This window comes from Halictus rubicundus, chromosome 13 (assembly GCF_050948215.1).
Source record: "Halictus rubicundus isolate RS-2024b chromosome 13, iyHalRubi1_principal, whole genome shotgun sequence".
NCBI classification, from domain to species: Eukaryota; Metazoa; Arthropoda; class Insecta; order Hymenoptera; family Halictidae; genus Halictus; species Halictus rubicundus.
Genome location: NC_135161.1, coordinates 11492392 through 11506887, shown reverse-complemented (window position 1 = coordinate 11506887; position 14496 = coordinate 11492392). Strand labels below are relative to the sequence as shown.

Genomic DNA, 14496 nt, shown 5'->3' with positions numbered 1-14496 from the left:
AAAATCTTACACAGATAACTCTAAAATACGAGACGAATATTACTCGAAAATAATATTTGCATCTGGGATCACTATTACCTGTGTAAGGAGGTGTCTACGTTACTGGCATGGCTGATTGTCATCCTAAATCATTGTTCTCTATCAACAACATTGTAACGCTAAACGTTCCAGATAGTTTTTGACCTGTGCTTTCTGTATACGTCTAAGAACTATGCGTCCAGATGGGAGAGTTCAAATATATTCCTCGACGTTAGCAACAACCCAGTGAACGTACTCTAAAACACATGCTCTTGCGAAATGAATGGAAACATAAATGCAACAAGACAAGCAAATAATATCACCATCTAGCACTTGGACTTTGGAGAATTTCGACAAGTATCTCTGCTCCCCGAAATGCAACGCGACAGTGTCTTCTTGAAATACTTATCGGAGCGTATATGTGTGTCTGCTGTCAGAAAGCCAGTAGTAGGAATCATTATGACTCCTTGTGTAGGATGCTAACACTAATTCGGTAAAACGACCGGTATAGTCATCGAACAGGTCTCAAACAAAACGATTCTCAACTGTTCGTGTGCAGCCATACCCTAACTGCGTGCAGTTTTAATCGCCATTCTAAAGTGTAATTACACGGACAGTGCCACTATAATGTTCATCATATTATTCGATAGCTCTCAGTGCAAACCGGACTGTGTAAAACTGCAGCTTTCCATGCAATAAACATTTCTTGAACGAAATGCTATCGAAACGTACAAGCTCGCGAGACTCTGATCAAATTTGTTATCGTCACAATGCTTCTTGGTAGCGTCAAAACGCAGGAATTTTTCAAAATATGTCACAATTTTGTACAGTAAGTGTTTTCAATATTCGTCTAAGTGCATTGGCTCGAAGTTAAAATTCTCATAAAACTGTTTCAATTCAAGTCTCATGCAAGAACTCCTAAACATCGATAAAATTCGGATAATCTAATCTAGGAACACTATGAGAGCGGTTACGACTATAAGAAGCGCATCACAACCATATCCGCAGGCTGCTACTCTGCCTATGAATGTTATGTCTAGTATCCTAATGAACGACTGCCTACGTTAGCAAATACTTCACCTTAAACGTAAGTATTATATAGAAAACATTAAGTTAGAAAACATACAATATAGAACAAAATATCGTGAAAGAGTCTGGTGAAGTTAGGCGAGCACTTACCGCCTTCGTCTTCGCTATCGCTCATGAACGTTTCTTGCATCGATTCCGGAGCCTGGACTTTGTATTTCTCTTCTATGGTGATCGTGTGGGTGGTTGTGATTACCGTTTCGGTGACTACTTTCAGAGTTTCGATGACGCTGATATAACCGAGCTTTTGTGCTATGTCCAACGCCGTCTGGCCGTTCTGTAAAAATATTTCGTGATGAGAATAGTTGTTCAAATTGTATAGAGAGAAGTCCAAAGTACAAGAAGAACGTCCATTATCTGAACCAATAAAGAGACAAACCTGACCATTCATTTTTTGTTTAGGAGAAACAAATTTGTGAGTATTGAATAGTGAAGAAAACTATTTTACTTGACTCCTGTGTCTTGCAATCAATGTAAACCTTTTTTTATTTTGCATAAAGACCCACAGTCCAGTCAAAAATTCAATGATTTAGAGCTTAACTTTGACTACATTAATAAAAGTAAATGAAACATGTTAGAAACTATGAAAATTAATTGCGCAAAAGAACTGCTATGTAAAAAGGGAGCCAGAGGTAGTCTGGATGCAAGACTCATTTTGCAGTATTATAAACAATTGGGATCGTCGGTGTCCAAATAATCAAGGTTTCCTTTGGGCGACGTTCAGATAATCGACGTTCTGTTGTGAATTGTTTTAGAAATTAGCTCACATTGGTTGTAGTGTTCGGTTTGGCTTTTCCCTCCAACAATAAATTAATTACTAGCGTGTGACCCTGCTGCGCAGCTTGGTGCAACGGTGTGTATCCTGCATTTGTACTACTATCAACGGCTGCACCAGATCGCAAGAGGAATCGGACCATAGCTGCTTGACCAAAATGAGCTGCCACGTGTAATGGAGTATAACCAGCCTGAAACGAGAACAAACCGATTTCCATCATAAAACAAAAATTTTAATTACAATACCGCGATACCGTTCATACTTAAAATATTATTTTCAGAAATAGACCGTGCAATCTAATCTCTTAAGCCACGAGAAAATTTATGACAGAGAACTGAACGTTTTGACGGAATAGAAGGTGTAGTTTCGAATACGTACTTTCGTTTTAGCATCGATCTGAGCACCATTTTTGACAAGGATCGAGGCAACATTGACTTTATCCTCTTGTGCGCACAGGTGAAGCGGCGTGAGGCCATTCTGCAATAAACAATTATTATTTAATAAGAATCAATTAACACATCGACTGCCGGGCGACACAATTATTCGTCTAGACTTCAAATTAACTTTTGTGTTGATATACGAGTATGAATTTTACATTAGAATTTCCGAAGAATGCACACTACTGTTCAATTAAAGCCTCTGAAAAATTTATTTCGCATAAAGATCTGCGATCTAATAATTACGAATCTTGACTTTCTAGCTTTTGTTTCGCTAAATAAATTGCTTTGGCTTTATGAACGTTCTGAGGTCGCATTTACCGACAGTCAAAGTGTAGAACGAATTGCAACGATACGGTTTGCAACGAGGTTATACTTTTGCTTTGTGATTTGTATCTGCTTTGTGCTCGATAAGAAGCGTTGACATATCGGTGTGGCCTTCTTGCGCGCTCAAATGTAGCGGCGTAAATCCTGCTTTTGACTCTGCGTTTGCCTTCGCTCCGTATTCTAACAGAGTGGTTGCAATATCCATCTGCGATCAAAGAGAACAACGCGTGTATTAGTATCTTGAAAAAATTTGATCTATTCGATGCCTTTATTTGGGCACCACTTACCTGATTCTTACGCGCGGCAATATGTAGCGGGGTGTGACCATTCTTGGCCATAGCATGAGGCGAGGCACCCTTATCGAGTAAAAGTAACGCTACATTCTGATGATCGTAATGAGATGCCACGTGAAGCGGAGTTACTCCATTCTGCGTTCGATTAACACGTTTAGTATTTTATTGAAGCCACGTCTGACGTTAACGCGCTACGTGCCTCGTGGATGTTTAATTAATATTGTTAACACACAACACATTGTGATGCATGATGACCAGACTGCGGATTTTATGCATTTATAACGAAATTGAGCGAGTGAAATAACAAGCAATAAAAAAATTAAGCGAATAAATAAATTTTTGTATGACTCCTGTATCATGCAATGTTTGCAGAAAAATTTTCTTTCGCACAAAGTTCCACAGTCTGATAATGATCCACGTGGCCTGAATAGAAAGTTAAATAATTAAATTTGGTCTCACCTTTCCTTGAGCGTCAACGGGTGCGTCCTTCTGCAATAATAATCTTGCTACGTTCATGTTACCATATTTAGCTGCCAAATGCAACGGAGTGAATCCTTTTTTGGTCGTCGCGGTAAGCGATGCTCCATTTTCCAATAACACCGATGCAACCTATAATTCGTTTTTAGAATTCTTGTAATTTGTGATCATTAGTTGTGGGCCAGTAAATAATGCTAAATAAGGTCCAAAGTGTTGGTAATGGCAGTCAGTCACAAAAGTTCGGAATGCTTGAAGAGAACAAATATTTTACATATTGTTTCTTTAACCAATAGACACTTCTGAATATTGATAATGTATTTAATTTGTGACTGCCACTAATGCCAAAAATTGGAATACGTGCCTCTTCTTGACCCTCTTTGGCAGCAATGTGAAGCGGTGTGTACAAATCTTTTGTGGTAGCATCAATATCTGCACCGTGTTGAAGTAATAGCATTACAATGTCAACATTACCCAATCGGGAAGCAACGTGTAGAGGTGTTTGTTCTTCCTGCAACGTTCACACAATTTTCAAACAAAATCCTAAGAATACAAGATTGCACGTAATACCGATAATTTGAGAAAATATATATTGTCATTATTATTCCGAATTGTTCTAATAAAGAAATCGAGAACAGAATGCAGAAAATATGAAATGTGTTGATCTTTACCCGTGCTCTCGCGTCAACTTGGGCACCATTTCTAAGAAGTATCCTGATAATATCAGTCTGATTCGCTCTGGCAGCTAAATGCAAAGGCGTTTCGCCCCTTACAGTTGGTATATCAGGACTAGCTGCATGTTGCAATAAATAAATCACTATGTTCATGCACCCCATAAAACTTGCTACGTGTAGGGGCGTCAATCCAGACTAAGCAATAAAATAAACCTGGTTATTACTAAGAAATCATAACATTATACTATTTATATAAAAAAATTCATTATTCTTAATTATGTCTCCCTCCTCTATGTGTACACTATATCGTTAAATCAACTCTAGAACCGCATACTGCCACAATCCTCGCAGAAATAGATTTATAACTACCTCAAAGTCAATCAATTTCACTTTTCTGATATTTAGATTGTAGAGGTATTCTAGCCTAAATCACATTGTAAGCTAACTTTGAAATTTTTTAATCACCAAATTATGAAACCTCTATGTAATTTATGTACGTTACAATCCAATAGGATCAGGATAATTTCTGTTCGGGGTCGAGGCAGTGTGCCGTTATAAAGCTAACAGTTTCGGCAGTGGCGAATATAGTGTGAACAACTATCAGCTTAATAATATCTATGACGTAACTTACTAAAGCTACTATAAGAGTGGAATGCGTAAACGCGTATAAATACCTCCGTAGTAGCCTCGATGCTAGCTTTGTGCTTTAAAAGGAGCTCAACGACCTTCAGTCTGTTCTTCTTACAGGCGATATGGAGTGGAGTGAAGCCGTTTAGAGCTCGTGCGTTTGGATCGGCATTTCTATCGAGCAGAAGTTTAGCGACTCGTACGTGTCCGCAATGGGCTGCCACGTGTAGCGCCGTCAAGTAATCTACCGTCACTTCGTCTACGGGTGCACGATGATACAATAATATCCGAGCAGCGTCAACATGATCTCCTTGGGAAGCCATGTGCAACGGAGCAAGACCGTTCTGTCAACAGAAAACAACGGGTCAAACCCGATACCGACAAGTCCTCCCCGGAAAACCCTTTTACCTGTTCCCGAGCGCAAAGTGCATTCCAAGAGGGGACATGCGCATCGTGCGTTGCCTTTGCGCGACTCACCTTTGTTTTCGAGCCGATCGGTGCACCCTTCTCTATCAAAATGTCCACTACCTCGTGGTGACCTGATCGCGCCGCGCAATGGAGGGGTGTAAGGCCGTCTCTCGTTTTCGCTTCGATATTCGCTCCCTTACTCATCAGAAGATTCACCATCTTGATTTTGCCCCATTTCGCCGCCACGTGCATCGGCGTAATATTGTGCTGTTAGGGAAAAAAGAAGGCACGGTCACATTGGCTCCAAGCAAAATACTAACTACTCTGGACCCAATTACCGTGAGGGTACTGGGTAACTGATTTAAATGATACAGTTTTTGGTACCCCCGCTGTAATTGGGTCCCTTACCCTACTGTTTCAAATAGTCTATTCTATTTGAAATCGTACGTGCACTTTTGAAAATTTCATTTGTTAGAAAACGTTCTAAAGAACAAATTTTAAGTAGTGTTTCTGCTACTATTAACGTCTTTCGTTCCAACCCAACATAATGTCAGGATCTTCTATGAAGATGCGTCACCTTTGCAGCAAAATTAACATCGGCGCCTCTGTCGTAAAGCAAGGAAGCAATTCGGTCGTTGCCATAGTGAGCAGCAATGTGTAGCGGCGTGAATCCGCTCTTCGATGTTACGTCGGGATTGTGATCGTTCTACAACAGAAAATCATGTTCAGAATGTCATAAGCATCTCCGATTCGCCGAGATTTCGTTCGCGCGATCGCCCGTCGGATTGAATGTAGGGCCACGGTAACAAATTATTGCGACATACTTGTAAAAGTAGGGCAGCCGCTTTGCAATCGTCTTTCTTGGCAGCAATGTGGAGGGCGGGCAATCGAACTTTACCACGAGTGTCATTTTCCAATAGAACTGCTACCACCTTGTCGTGGCCCTGTTGCATCGCTACTGCTAGTGGGGTGAAGCCGTCCTGCAAAACATTCGTTCAAACCTGTTATTATAGTATCTCACATTGGCAGAGTTTATTTCATTTCATGCTCGAACAGTTCAGTTGACTATTGTATGGTCTTTTCTCGCTCTGAGTTTGATTTTCCATGAATTTTTCTGTGAATTTTTCTATGAACTTCCATGAATTTTATTTTAATTTAATTTAATTATTCTCTGAAGTATACTACAATATTCGTTTACGTTGTTTGCGTACCTCGGTGGCCAATGTTTGATTAGCGCCTTTGCTCAAAAGGTACTTGACTACCGAATCATGGTTTTCCTGTGCAGCCATATACAGTGGCGTGAACCCATTTTGTGACTGTGCATTTACAGAAGCACCTCGTTGCACGAGCAACTGTACCACCTCCTCCTGTCCAGCTGCAACAAAATCCATAAACGTTATTTCAACCACTATATCCACGTAGCATGTAGCAATTATCTACTTTTTGTACCCTCAACTATAGAAATCTAGGTTTAACCTTCAGCGAGCCGGATTGGGTTAAATTAACTTCTCTTTAGTAGCAAATTTTTGTTTTATCTCAACGAGGAGATTAAGCAGGACTAATTATACGAATTAATTCGTGACCTCTCTTCATAAATAGTTCATTTACAAATAATTAAAACATATTTAAATCTCGACAATAACTCCCATCATTTTCTGCAGATTTACAACTTCTGACAACTGATGAACCCAATAAATTAAAATTGATTACTCCGGAGGATCAGGAATTAATTTAACAATACATTCAACTCGCTTGCAATTTAATTGCGCCTGCAACCGACGCAAAAAAAATTATTTCGCAGAAAGATACACAAGTGGAGTTGTTGCAGCATCCTTGCCCCACATGAACAAAGAATTGACGAACAAAAAGAGCCGTCCACTCACCAAGAGAAGCTATATGCAACGCCGTGTTTCCCTTTTTGGTAGCGGCGTCGACCACTGCGCCACGGTTAAGAAGTTCTCGGACGATTTCCAAATGTCCATCTTTAGCTGCCAGGTGTAAAGCGTTTAAGCCATTCTGCAATTAATGCATCATCACATCAGATATTTTCCACTCAGGAGGCCGTCATCAAGGTTACGCCGGTTCAGGAATAACGCGATTTAAGGTGCATCTTCGCGCAGCGAAATATATCGTGGACGATGAGCCGGTGTTCGATGACGTAAACAGGGAGAAAAAGCGGTTGCAGGAGAAAATTAGCATGGCGAGCAACACCATAGAGAGGACTCGACTATTTGTCCCGGGAACCGCTAGGAACGGGGACAAACGTTCATTCATCTGGCTAGGTTCACAGTTCAATAGTCCCTTTTCGCGTGGCCTGCGATTCGCAGCTGCCAGTTACCCTACTCTAGGGGAGCAGACGGGCGCAACCCCCGAATTTCTTAAATATATCATACGCTTCCTTTATCCCATTGTTAACTGTCGCCCGGAAGCGTTACCAGTTTCCCAAATATTTTTCGCTGCGGTAGCGACGACGAAAATTGCCGAGAAATATTTATTGCTTTGATTAAATTTATCCTAGATCAGGAAACATTGCTCAGAGCTATCACCAAACGCAACCCCAAAATTTCAATTCACTCAGTTTTCTCAAATATTTTTTCGTAGCGAAAGAAATATCGAATATGTTTTACAATATTTCAATTGAGAAATAAAATTTACAATTTCGGATGTATGAAACTGTGCTTTCACGTAGAGTAGCAACCCCCGAATTTGTGAAGTATTGTAAAGTATTTTTGGAAGGAGATCACTGGTCCTAAATATTTTTAAAAAGGGGAACCAAAAGTTGCAAATTAATATTTCTCCATGTTAGCTTGCCGAAACTAACAAAATTCAAAATTAGAAATTATTGCACGCGTAGAAACACGCTGCTTACGAGTTCGAGAATGTGTTTAAATTGTGCCAGAAATTAATCGTGACAGAAAATTTCTTCCGAGAAACGTTTTGCATAAATAGATTAATGGTTCGCCCCATGAGGTCACCCCGAGAAAAGTCTCGATGACGACAGACGTCATTTAAATAAATACAGGATAACGAGAGGTGCATTTCGAGCAGTAGAAAGCCGCATTTTGATGGCTCGTTAAAGTGATTAACTTACAGCATTCGAAGCGTTAATGTCCACTCCCGACTCAAGAAACTCCAAAACTTTCTCCAATTGTCCAGCACGAGCTGCTCTGAGAAACGCTGTACTTGGATCGCTCTGAAACAATCGAAAGCAAAAGAAAAAAGTGAAAAATCGTAGAATCGAACAAAGAGCTATTACAAAAACAATTAATCTCTTGGGAAATCGTTTAATTGCCGTGAAACTCGATCGAAGAGTCGTGTTTGATGGAATAAGAGATATGAATATGCATAAATGCAGCGAGGATTGCAGTAAAATCCCAGCTGGCGGTCGATTGGTAATAACAAAAAAAAAAAAAAATAGATGGCGGTTAATTGATATCGGCAGTCTGCTGTAATACACCTTCTCTCATGGTCACGTGTCGCAGGCATGTACGATCATTTCCTGCGGTTGCTTTGTTGCACATGAATCGGATGTGCTCAACCGAGCGAAAAATTTATGAACGCGAGAGAGGACACTTGTTACGGATTCGTTAGTGCAATTCCGAACAACATTCCCGACCACCGGGGCTGCCCAATCTGTTTAAAAAATACGGAAACCGAAAGTGCAACCGTGACGTAAGCCTGCATAAGACTGCAGTCAGCTGTTTTGATGCTCTAGTAACCGATTTCGAGCTAAAAGCACAATGTCTCGTAACGAAGCACTATTATAACAATGGCTGAGTCATGTGCCTCGCAAAACAACAATATTCGAATTCCTGCGAGTTCTGGGCCTGTGCCAGGGGCATTTCTGACCCACGATACTTCAGTTTTCCCCCGATATAAGGCGACGACTCGGGATCTGCTTTCGTCGTATTTCGGATGAAAATAAAATTATAATACTCCACAGATTTAATCCTGGGATTCGCAATTGACCCAGATTATTAATACAGAAAATAATATTGTTATTGAACCTCGGATTTTCTTTTGCTGGTGCGCATAAGGATCTCCGAAATAGCAGCTCGATTCTGAAAAATAGTAGAATCGTGTGTAGATCGCGAATTATTTATCTAAGCCCCGGATCAAATAAACGACGCTGCGGCATTGAACGTGTTAATCGGACTGGCCCGACCTTCATTGTGTCGCGTTGTCCTCGCCGCGATCGAACGCAATTGGGATTAATCTAAAAAAGTAGGTGCGTCACGCCATGCTGTTTATTTCGAATCAGACGGATAAGTAATTAATATAGAGAACGTGGGGCGCCGGACTGTCTGACGGAATGAGATGTCACAGTGCCTTTCTGTCCCGCGCGTTCTCCTTCACCCTATATTTTTCGATCAATCTCTCCGCCTCTCCTTCCATCACTTTGTCCTCCCACCCGCTCTGTGATTCCCAGTGGGGGAGAGACCGTTTGCCCGCTACGGATACAACTGGTTCTACAGGGTGTTCCGCGAAACCGGGACAAACATATCGAACACGAAAATATTTCATTCAGAACATGTTTGATCATTGCGGATTTGAATTGTGACAAAAATGGGTAGGTGCAATCCAAAACTTGTGAAAATTGGGAGAATTTAACAACACCAATTAGTCCCAACTTGTTAAAATTATTAGAGCAAAGAACTTCGTAGCTTCGATACGAAAAGCACACAAAAATTTCATCGGCAGAAATTAATTTTTTTCTATTAACACGTTCGGCGTCCAACTAGAAACTCAACCTAAGTTATTTAATGAAATCAAAATTGCAAAAAATTAAATGTACGATACTGAGTAATCCTCCTCCAACTCTCTTGCATGTTACAGATCCTAATCAATTTTACTACAATGAATATATCAACGTGAAAATTCATTTCAAAACCTGCACAAATAATTCCGTCACCCAAATGTGGGTGACGCGGCGCCGAACGTGTTAAAAGCGTAATACAATACCAATGCATTTAGGTCAAATGTTCGAATCCTTCCAAGGATTTCGGAACCATTATTATTTTAACTACACATTTCTTAACCGTATATTTTTGTGTACTGACAATTTTCTATAGCCTGTTTTAATTGTTTCGTTGAAAGAATAACGGAGTTTTCATTGGGGGATGTGTCCTAACGTGGGACACCCTGTATAACGACGAACCGTTGCATCTTCAGCCTACACACGAGCCAGCGACAACATAAATATGTCTGGGAAGGATATTGTTGAAGCTCGCGATAACTCCCAACTATTTTTACGAGTTATAGGCTGCCGTGGCGTATTTTTTCTGGCGTAGGATGAGCCATTTAAATGGAGACCACGGGACACCACGATTTTTCTTAACCATTAACTAGCTTGCAATATAGAAATTGCAGAAATGCATTTACTGGAATTTTTATTGTAATGTATACACGAAAAGTGTTTTTACGATTTGGATAAAAATACACAGCCGGTACTATTGTAAAGAAATAAATACGGTAAGTTGTAGAGACACATGGAAGCATTAGCACTCCGAGTTCCGAGGCTCCGGCATAGCAAATTAATTAGGTAATCGGTAAGAATCGGTAACGCGAGATGCGAAATCCCCTCTTTGTTTTGCACGGGCGCGGAACGTAACACGGTTCCGAGAGGTATTCAGCCGGTGTAAATGTAATTTCTCTCGAGCTGCACATGTAACCGTATCCCCCTGGCCATCTACGATGTATTTAAATCCGTCTGTATGTATCTTGTATGCAACCCGGGTGCAAAGAACCTCCTGTGCTTGCAAAGTCCTCCGTCATGCTTTAAATAATTCAGCGGACCGTTACTCCGACACGTGGATAGTCCCTTCTGTGTCTGTCTTCCCACCGTCCTCTTTCACTGTCTTAAACTACCTGCCTTCATCCCATTTTTCTTCAAGGTGCGCTGGCATCCTCCGTCCACGGAACGCCGACAAAAGCCCCGGAGACGAACGGTCAATGCACTCATCGCTTTTTCGCCATTAGAAAGTCGCTCGGCCCCGGAAATTTCTAAACGCCGAGCATTTTGCAACATGTTACCGCTTTTTTAATCGTATAACAGCTCCTCGGAGTGTAACACAAAATTGAGTAGATAAGCCATTTTAATTTTTTCGTATTTTCTTGATTTTACTATTATTAAGATTGTTTAGTACTTTTCTAAGTTAGTGGATGTGTTTCTAATTTATTTTGGATTTGTTACAGTCGAAATTGCAGTTTCACTATTTCTATAAAGCTTGCAAACTAGTTTTTTTTTATTTCTTGATCTTTTATTTCCTGCAGTCTCGTTCAATATTGAATAATCATCAATATTAAAAGATTTCTGATGAATTTGAACTTATTTAACCCTAAACTCATGACTATGTTTGAAAATAAATAATTTTATGTGAGTCATAATTGTTCAAAATTTTAATCTAATTGGAAACATTACTTGAACTTGAAGAACGTGTTTGAGAAATGAGTCCAGCTTATAGTTGAGCAGAATGTTTATACCCAGGTGCACAAACGAATAAAATTTTGAAGGAAATTACCCCAGAACATATTTAATTTTTTCTCATTTCATTCACTATGCGACCGTTTTAAGAATTAATTCGATACTTTTCCGTGTTTTTCCACGTAAGACAATGGAGACAGTGTTGCCGGACAACACCGCCGTCCTGAATATTCATACGCAGGAATTGTTATGTAAATGTATCGTTACTTGGCCAGATAAGACGCACTATTTGTCACGTTAATTTAAATATGTATATTCAGCGAGGCATCTGCATATGTAAATGATAATTAGAGGCGCGGAGATAAGGTTGTACTTGAACAAAGTAGCGCGAAGGGAAGTTCAAGCGATAGAGAGAACCAAGTTTTGGCAGGATCACAAGTGAAAATTCGAACTCAATTAAGAACACTTTTCTTTAACGTGGAAACAGCTAGTACCAACCAGGTCTTCAATTTACTTTTCCTCGCTCGAACTACTTGTCCCGGTGCAAGGGCTCGTTTCCAATTACGGGCATGTGAGTGTGGTGCGAGTGTGTCCGTGTATGTATGTATGTACGTCTGTGTCGCAGGCGTATTTTGCTTAAAAGGTTCACGTTAATTGGATACCTTCGTTTGCATGCGTAAAAGTGGCCATATCGACGCTCGTTATGAAAATAACTGGCGAAATGCGAGGAAATGAAACGGGTGTTCCCTAATCTTCTTTTTTTTTTTTGGCGAATGCACTTCGCCTATTTCTTTCAACTTTTTTTTTTTTGTCGAATCCACTTCGTCTACTTGTTGTACTTAAAAATCTTTCATCAAACGAACTCCTCCTTTTCCTTGTAGTTAATTTTCCTCGGCGAATTTACTTCGTCTAGTCATTATATTTAATTACGGGCAAACTTTGTTTTGTCTAGTCATATTTAATTTTGCTGGGTACATGCATTTTGTTTATTATTGTATTGAATTTTTGTGTGAGATGTAGTTGGTCTATTTGAATCCTGAGGTGATTTGAAGAAACTTTTTCCTTTGCGAAAATCTTCTTCGTCGCTTCGTTGAGGAGTTATTAGCGAAAAGCGGGGACCAATCAGAGCGCTGCTACGGCGAACAGATTCTGCTATAGCCGCGCTCTGATTGGTCCGTGTTTTTCGTTAATAACTCCTTAATAAAGCCGCGGAGAATATTTTCGCAAAGGAAAAAGTTTCTTCAAATGAACTCGGGAATCATTCCCTTCAAGAAAATACATTTTTGGGACACCCCGTATACCAAATGTACTTCTATCTATTTTTTGACAACAATCTTCGCTGATGCTGTACTCTTTTTTTTTAATTGTACATGTGCACATATGTAATTTACATGTGTTTCAATAAAGCAGTTGTTTTTTCTGGCGTCAAATGAACATACTTAATTGCAAAATAAACGGACTCGTGCAGCAATCATGTTTGCCGTCTAGACCAAAGATTAATTTATGAAGATTAACGTGATTATAAAGCTTGGGGAATATTGGGTTTCCTGGTGCAACGAACCGAAATTTCGTTCGGCATGAAAGACAGGCGTTTAGGTATTACATGCGATCTTTTCCCCCCCAGGGCGAAATAATTGATCCGTTCTAAGAAAACCGTCGCAGCTAATGACTTACACGCGGGTGAGTACCCTCCTCGTACTCACTGTCTGGCCAGTGGCGCTTTAAGGGTTTCTACAATCCCTTGGGGAAGATGAAAGGAGTCTAAACATAGAACGTCGGCGTTGTTTAAGCCGCGCTATCAAACCGGTTTCAAAATAATATATTATCATCCCACATTAATGTCGACGATAAAAAAAAACCCTTAATCGATACGCAATACCTATCGCGGAACCATCATCGAACCGATACTTCCGGCTGCTGAGCATCGTCGCGTACCATCACTCGCGTAATCGCAAACTACAGGCCCACGCGTTTTAACACTACATCCAGGCAACGCTAAACGTGACTATCTCGCATTAAAAATAGTTTAACTTTCGAACCAGTGAATTCCTCCCTTTGAGACTTCGATTTTCGGCATCTTCTCGTCAAGATGTACAGGTTTATGTAGTGGAAAGTTAAAAATTTCTGGGTTCCCAAGGTGAAGTTTAACCTATAAAAATAGCGGGAGCTTCGGGCAAGTATTTATTCAGCTTATTGGCCATTTTTATCACGCTTTGTAAAACCTACTATGTCCTCGCGTTTTACCTAGAAAGAAAAAATGAAAGAAATTTGCAACACATGCAAGATGACCTTCCATCGCCTAGTCCTTGCAGGAAGGACGTCAGAAGCGTAGATTCAAATGAAAACGGCATAATTTTCCGAGTGTTTTCGAATTTCCCCCAGTATTTGGACACTGATGGCGAGTTCCGTTGGAATTCGCGGCGTCGATGGTCTTCACGGTTCCAAAGTGTGTTATGACGGTGAGCATAATAGCTCCGCGCGCGTCTCGCTGCAATTTCTGGCCGTGTACCAAGCTAACTATAGCTATTCCCGTGCGTCGAAAGCCGACGTCTGTAGTCGTAGAGCGCGTACGAATGACCGGCGGCCGGGTTCACGTTGCGGAGCACCAACCGGAAATACAGGTTGACGCGGAATAATCTGTGCAGACGCCGATATTGCAAATTATTCGCGGCCGTGACCTCGCGAACTATGTTTAGCCGGTGACTTTCTTTGTTTACGTGTACGCAAGTAGGCGTGCCATCTGCATATTCATCGCGCAGATAAATTACCATCCGAACCGTAAACGGTCCAACCGAAATTTCAAACAATTCAACAATCATTTCCCATTGCTTCCACGACCTTGCTGCCATAATCGGGGTGACTTGAACTCGATTTGTAACAACGTGTTCGGGACGCAATGTTGACAGCCATTGTTGATTTAGGCGAAAAGTAAGGACGTAGGAGAATTCAAACA

At 40.6% G+C, this 14496-nt stretch overlaps 1 protein-coding gene across 1 annotated transcript in view; it reads right to left on the bottom strand.

The window, feature by feature from the left end:
• LOC143360548 (uncharacterized) overlaps positions 1-14496 on the bottom strand; it is a 125585-nt gene that overhangs the window by 76733 nt on the left and 34356 nt on the right. Inside the window, exons 3-17 of the mRNA XM_076799504.1 lie at positions 8211-8312; positions 7003-7135; positions 6331-6494; positions 5944-6099; positions 5697-5825; positions 5189-5386; positions 4759-5055; positions 4082-4279; positions 3775-3921; positions 3396-3545; positions 2931-3071; positions 2693-2848; positions 2258-2356; positions 1872-2069; positions 1198-1381 (exon numbers count right to left, since the gene is read on the bottom strand). Of these exons, the coding sequence (XP_076655619.1) occupies positions 1198-1381; positions 1872-2069; positions 2258-2356; positions 2693-2848; positions 2931-3071; positions 3396-3545; positions 3775-3921; positions 4082-4279; positions 4759-5055; positions 5189-5386; positions 5697-5825; positions 5944-6099; positions 6331-6494; positions 7003-7135; positions 8211-8312 (2452 nt within the window). The remainder of the gene's footprint in view (positions 1-1197; positions 1382-1871; positions 2070-2257; positions 2357-2692; positions 2849-2930; positions 3072-3395; positions 3546-3774; positions 3922-4081; positions 4280-4758; positions 5056-5188; positions 5387-5696; positions 5826-5943; positions 6100-6330; positions 6495-7002; positions 7136-8210; positions 8313-14496) is intronic.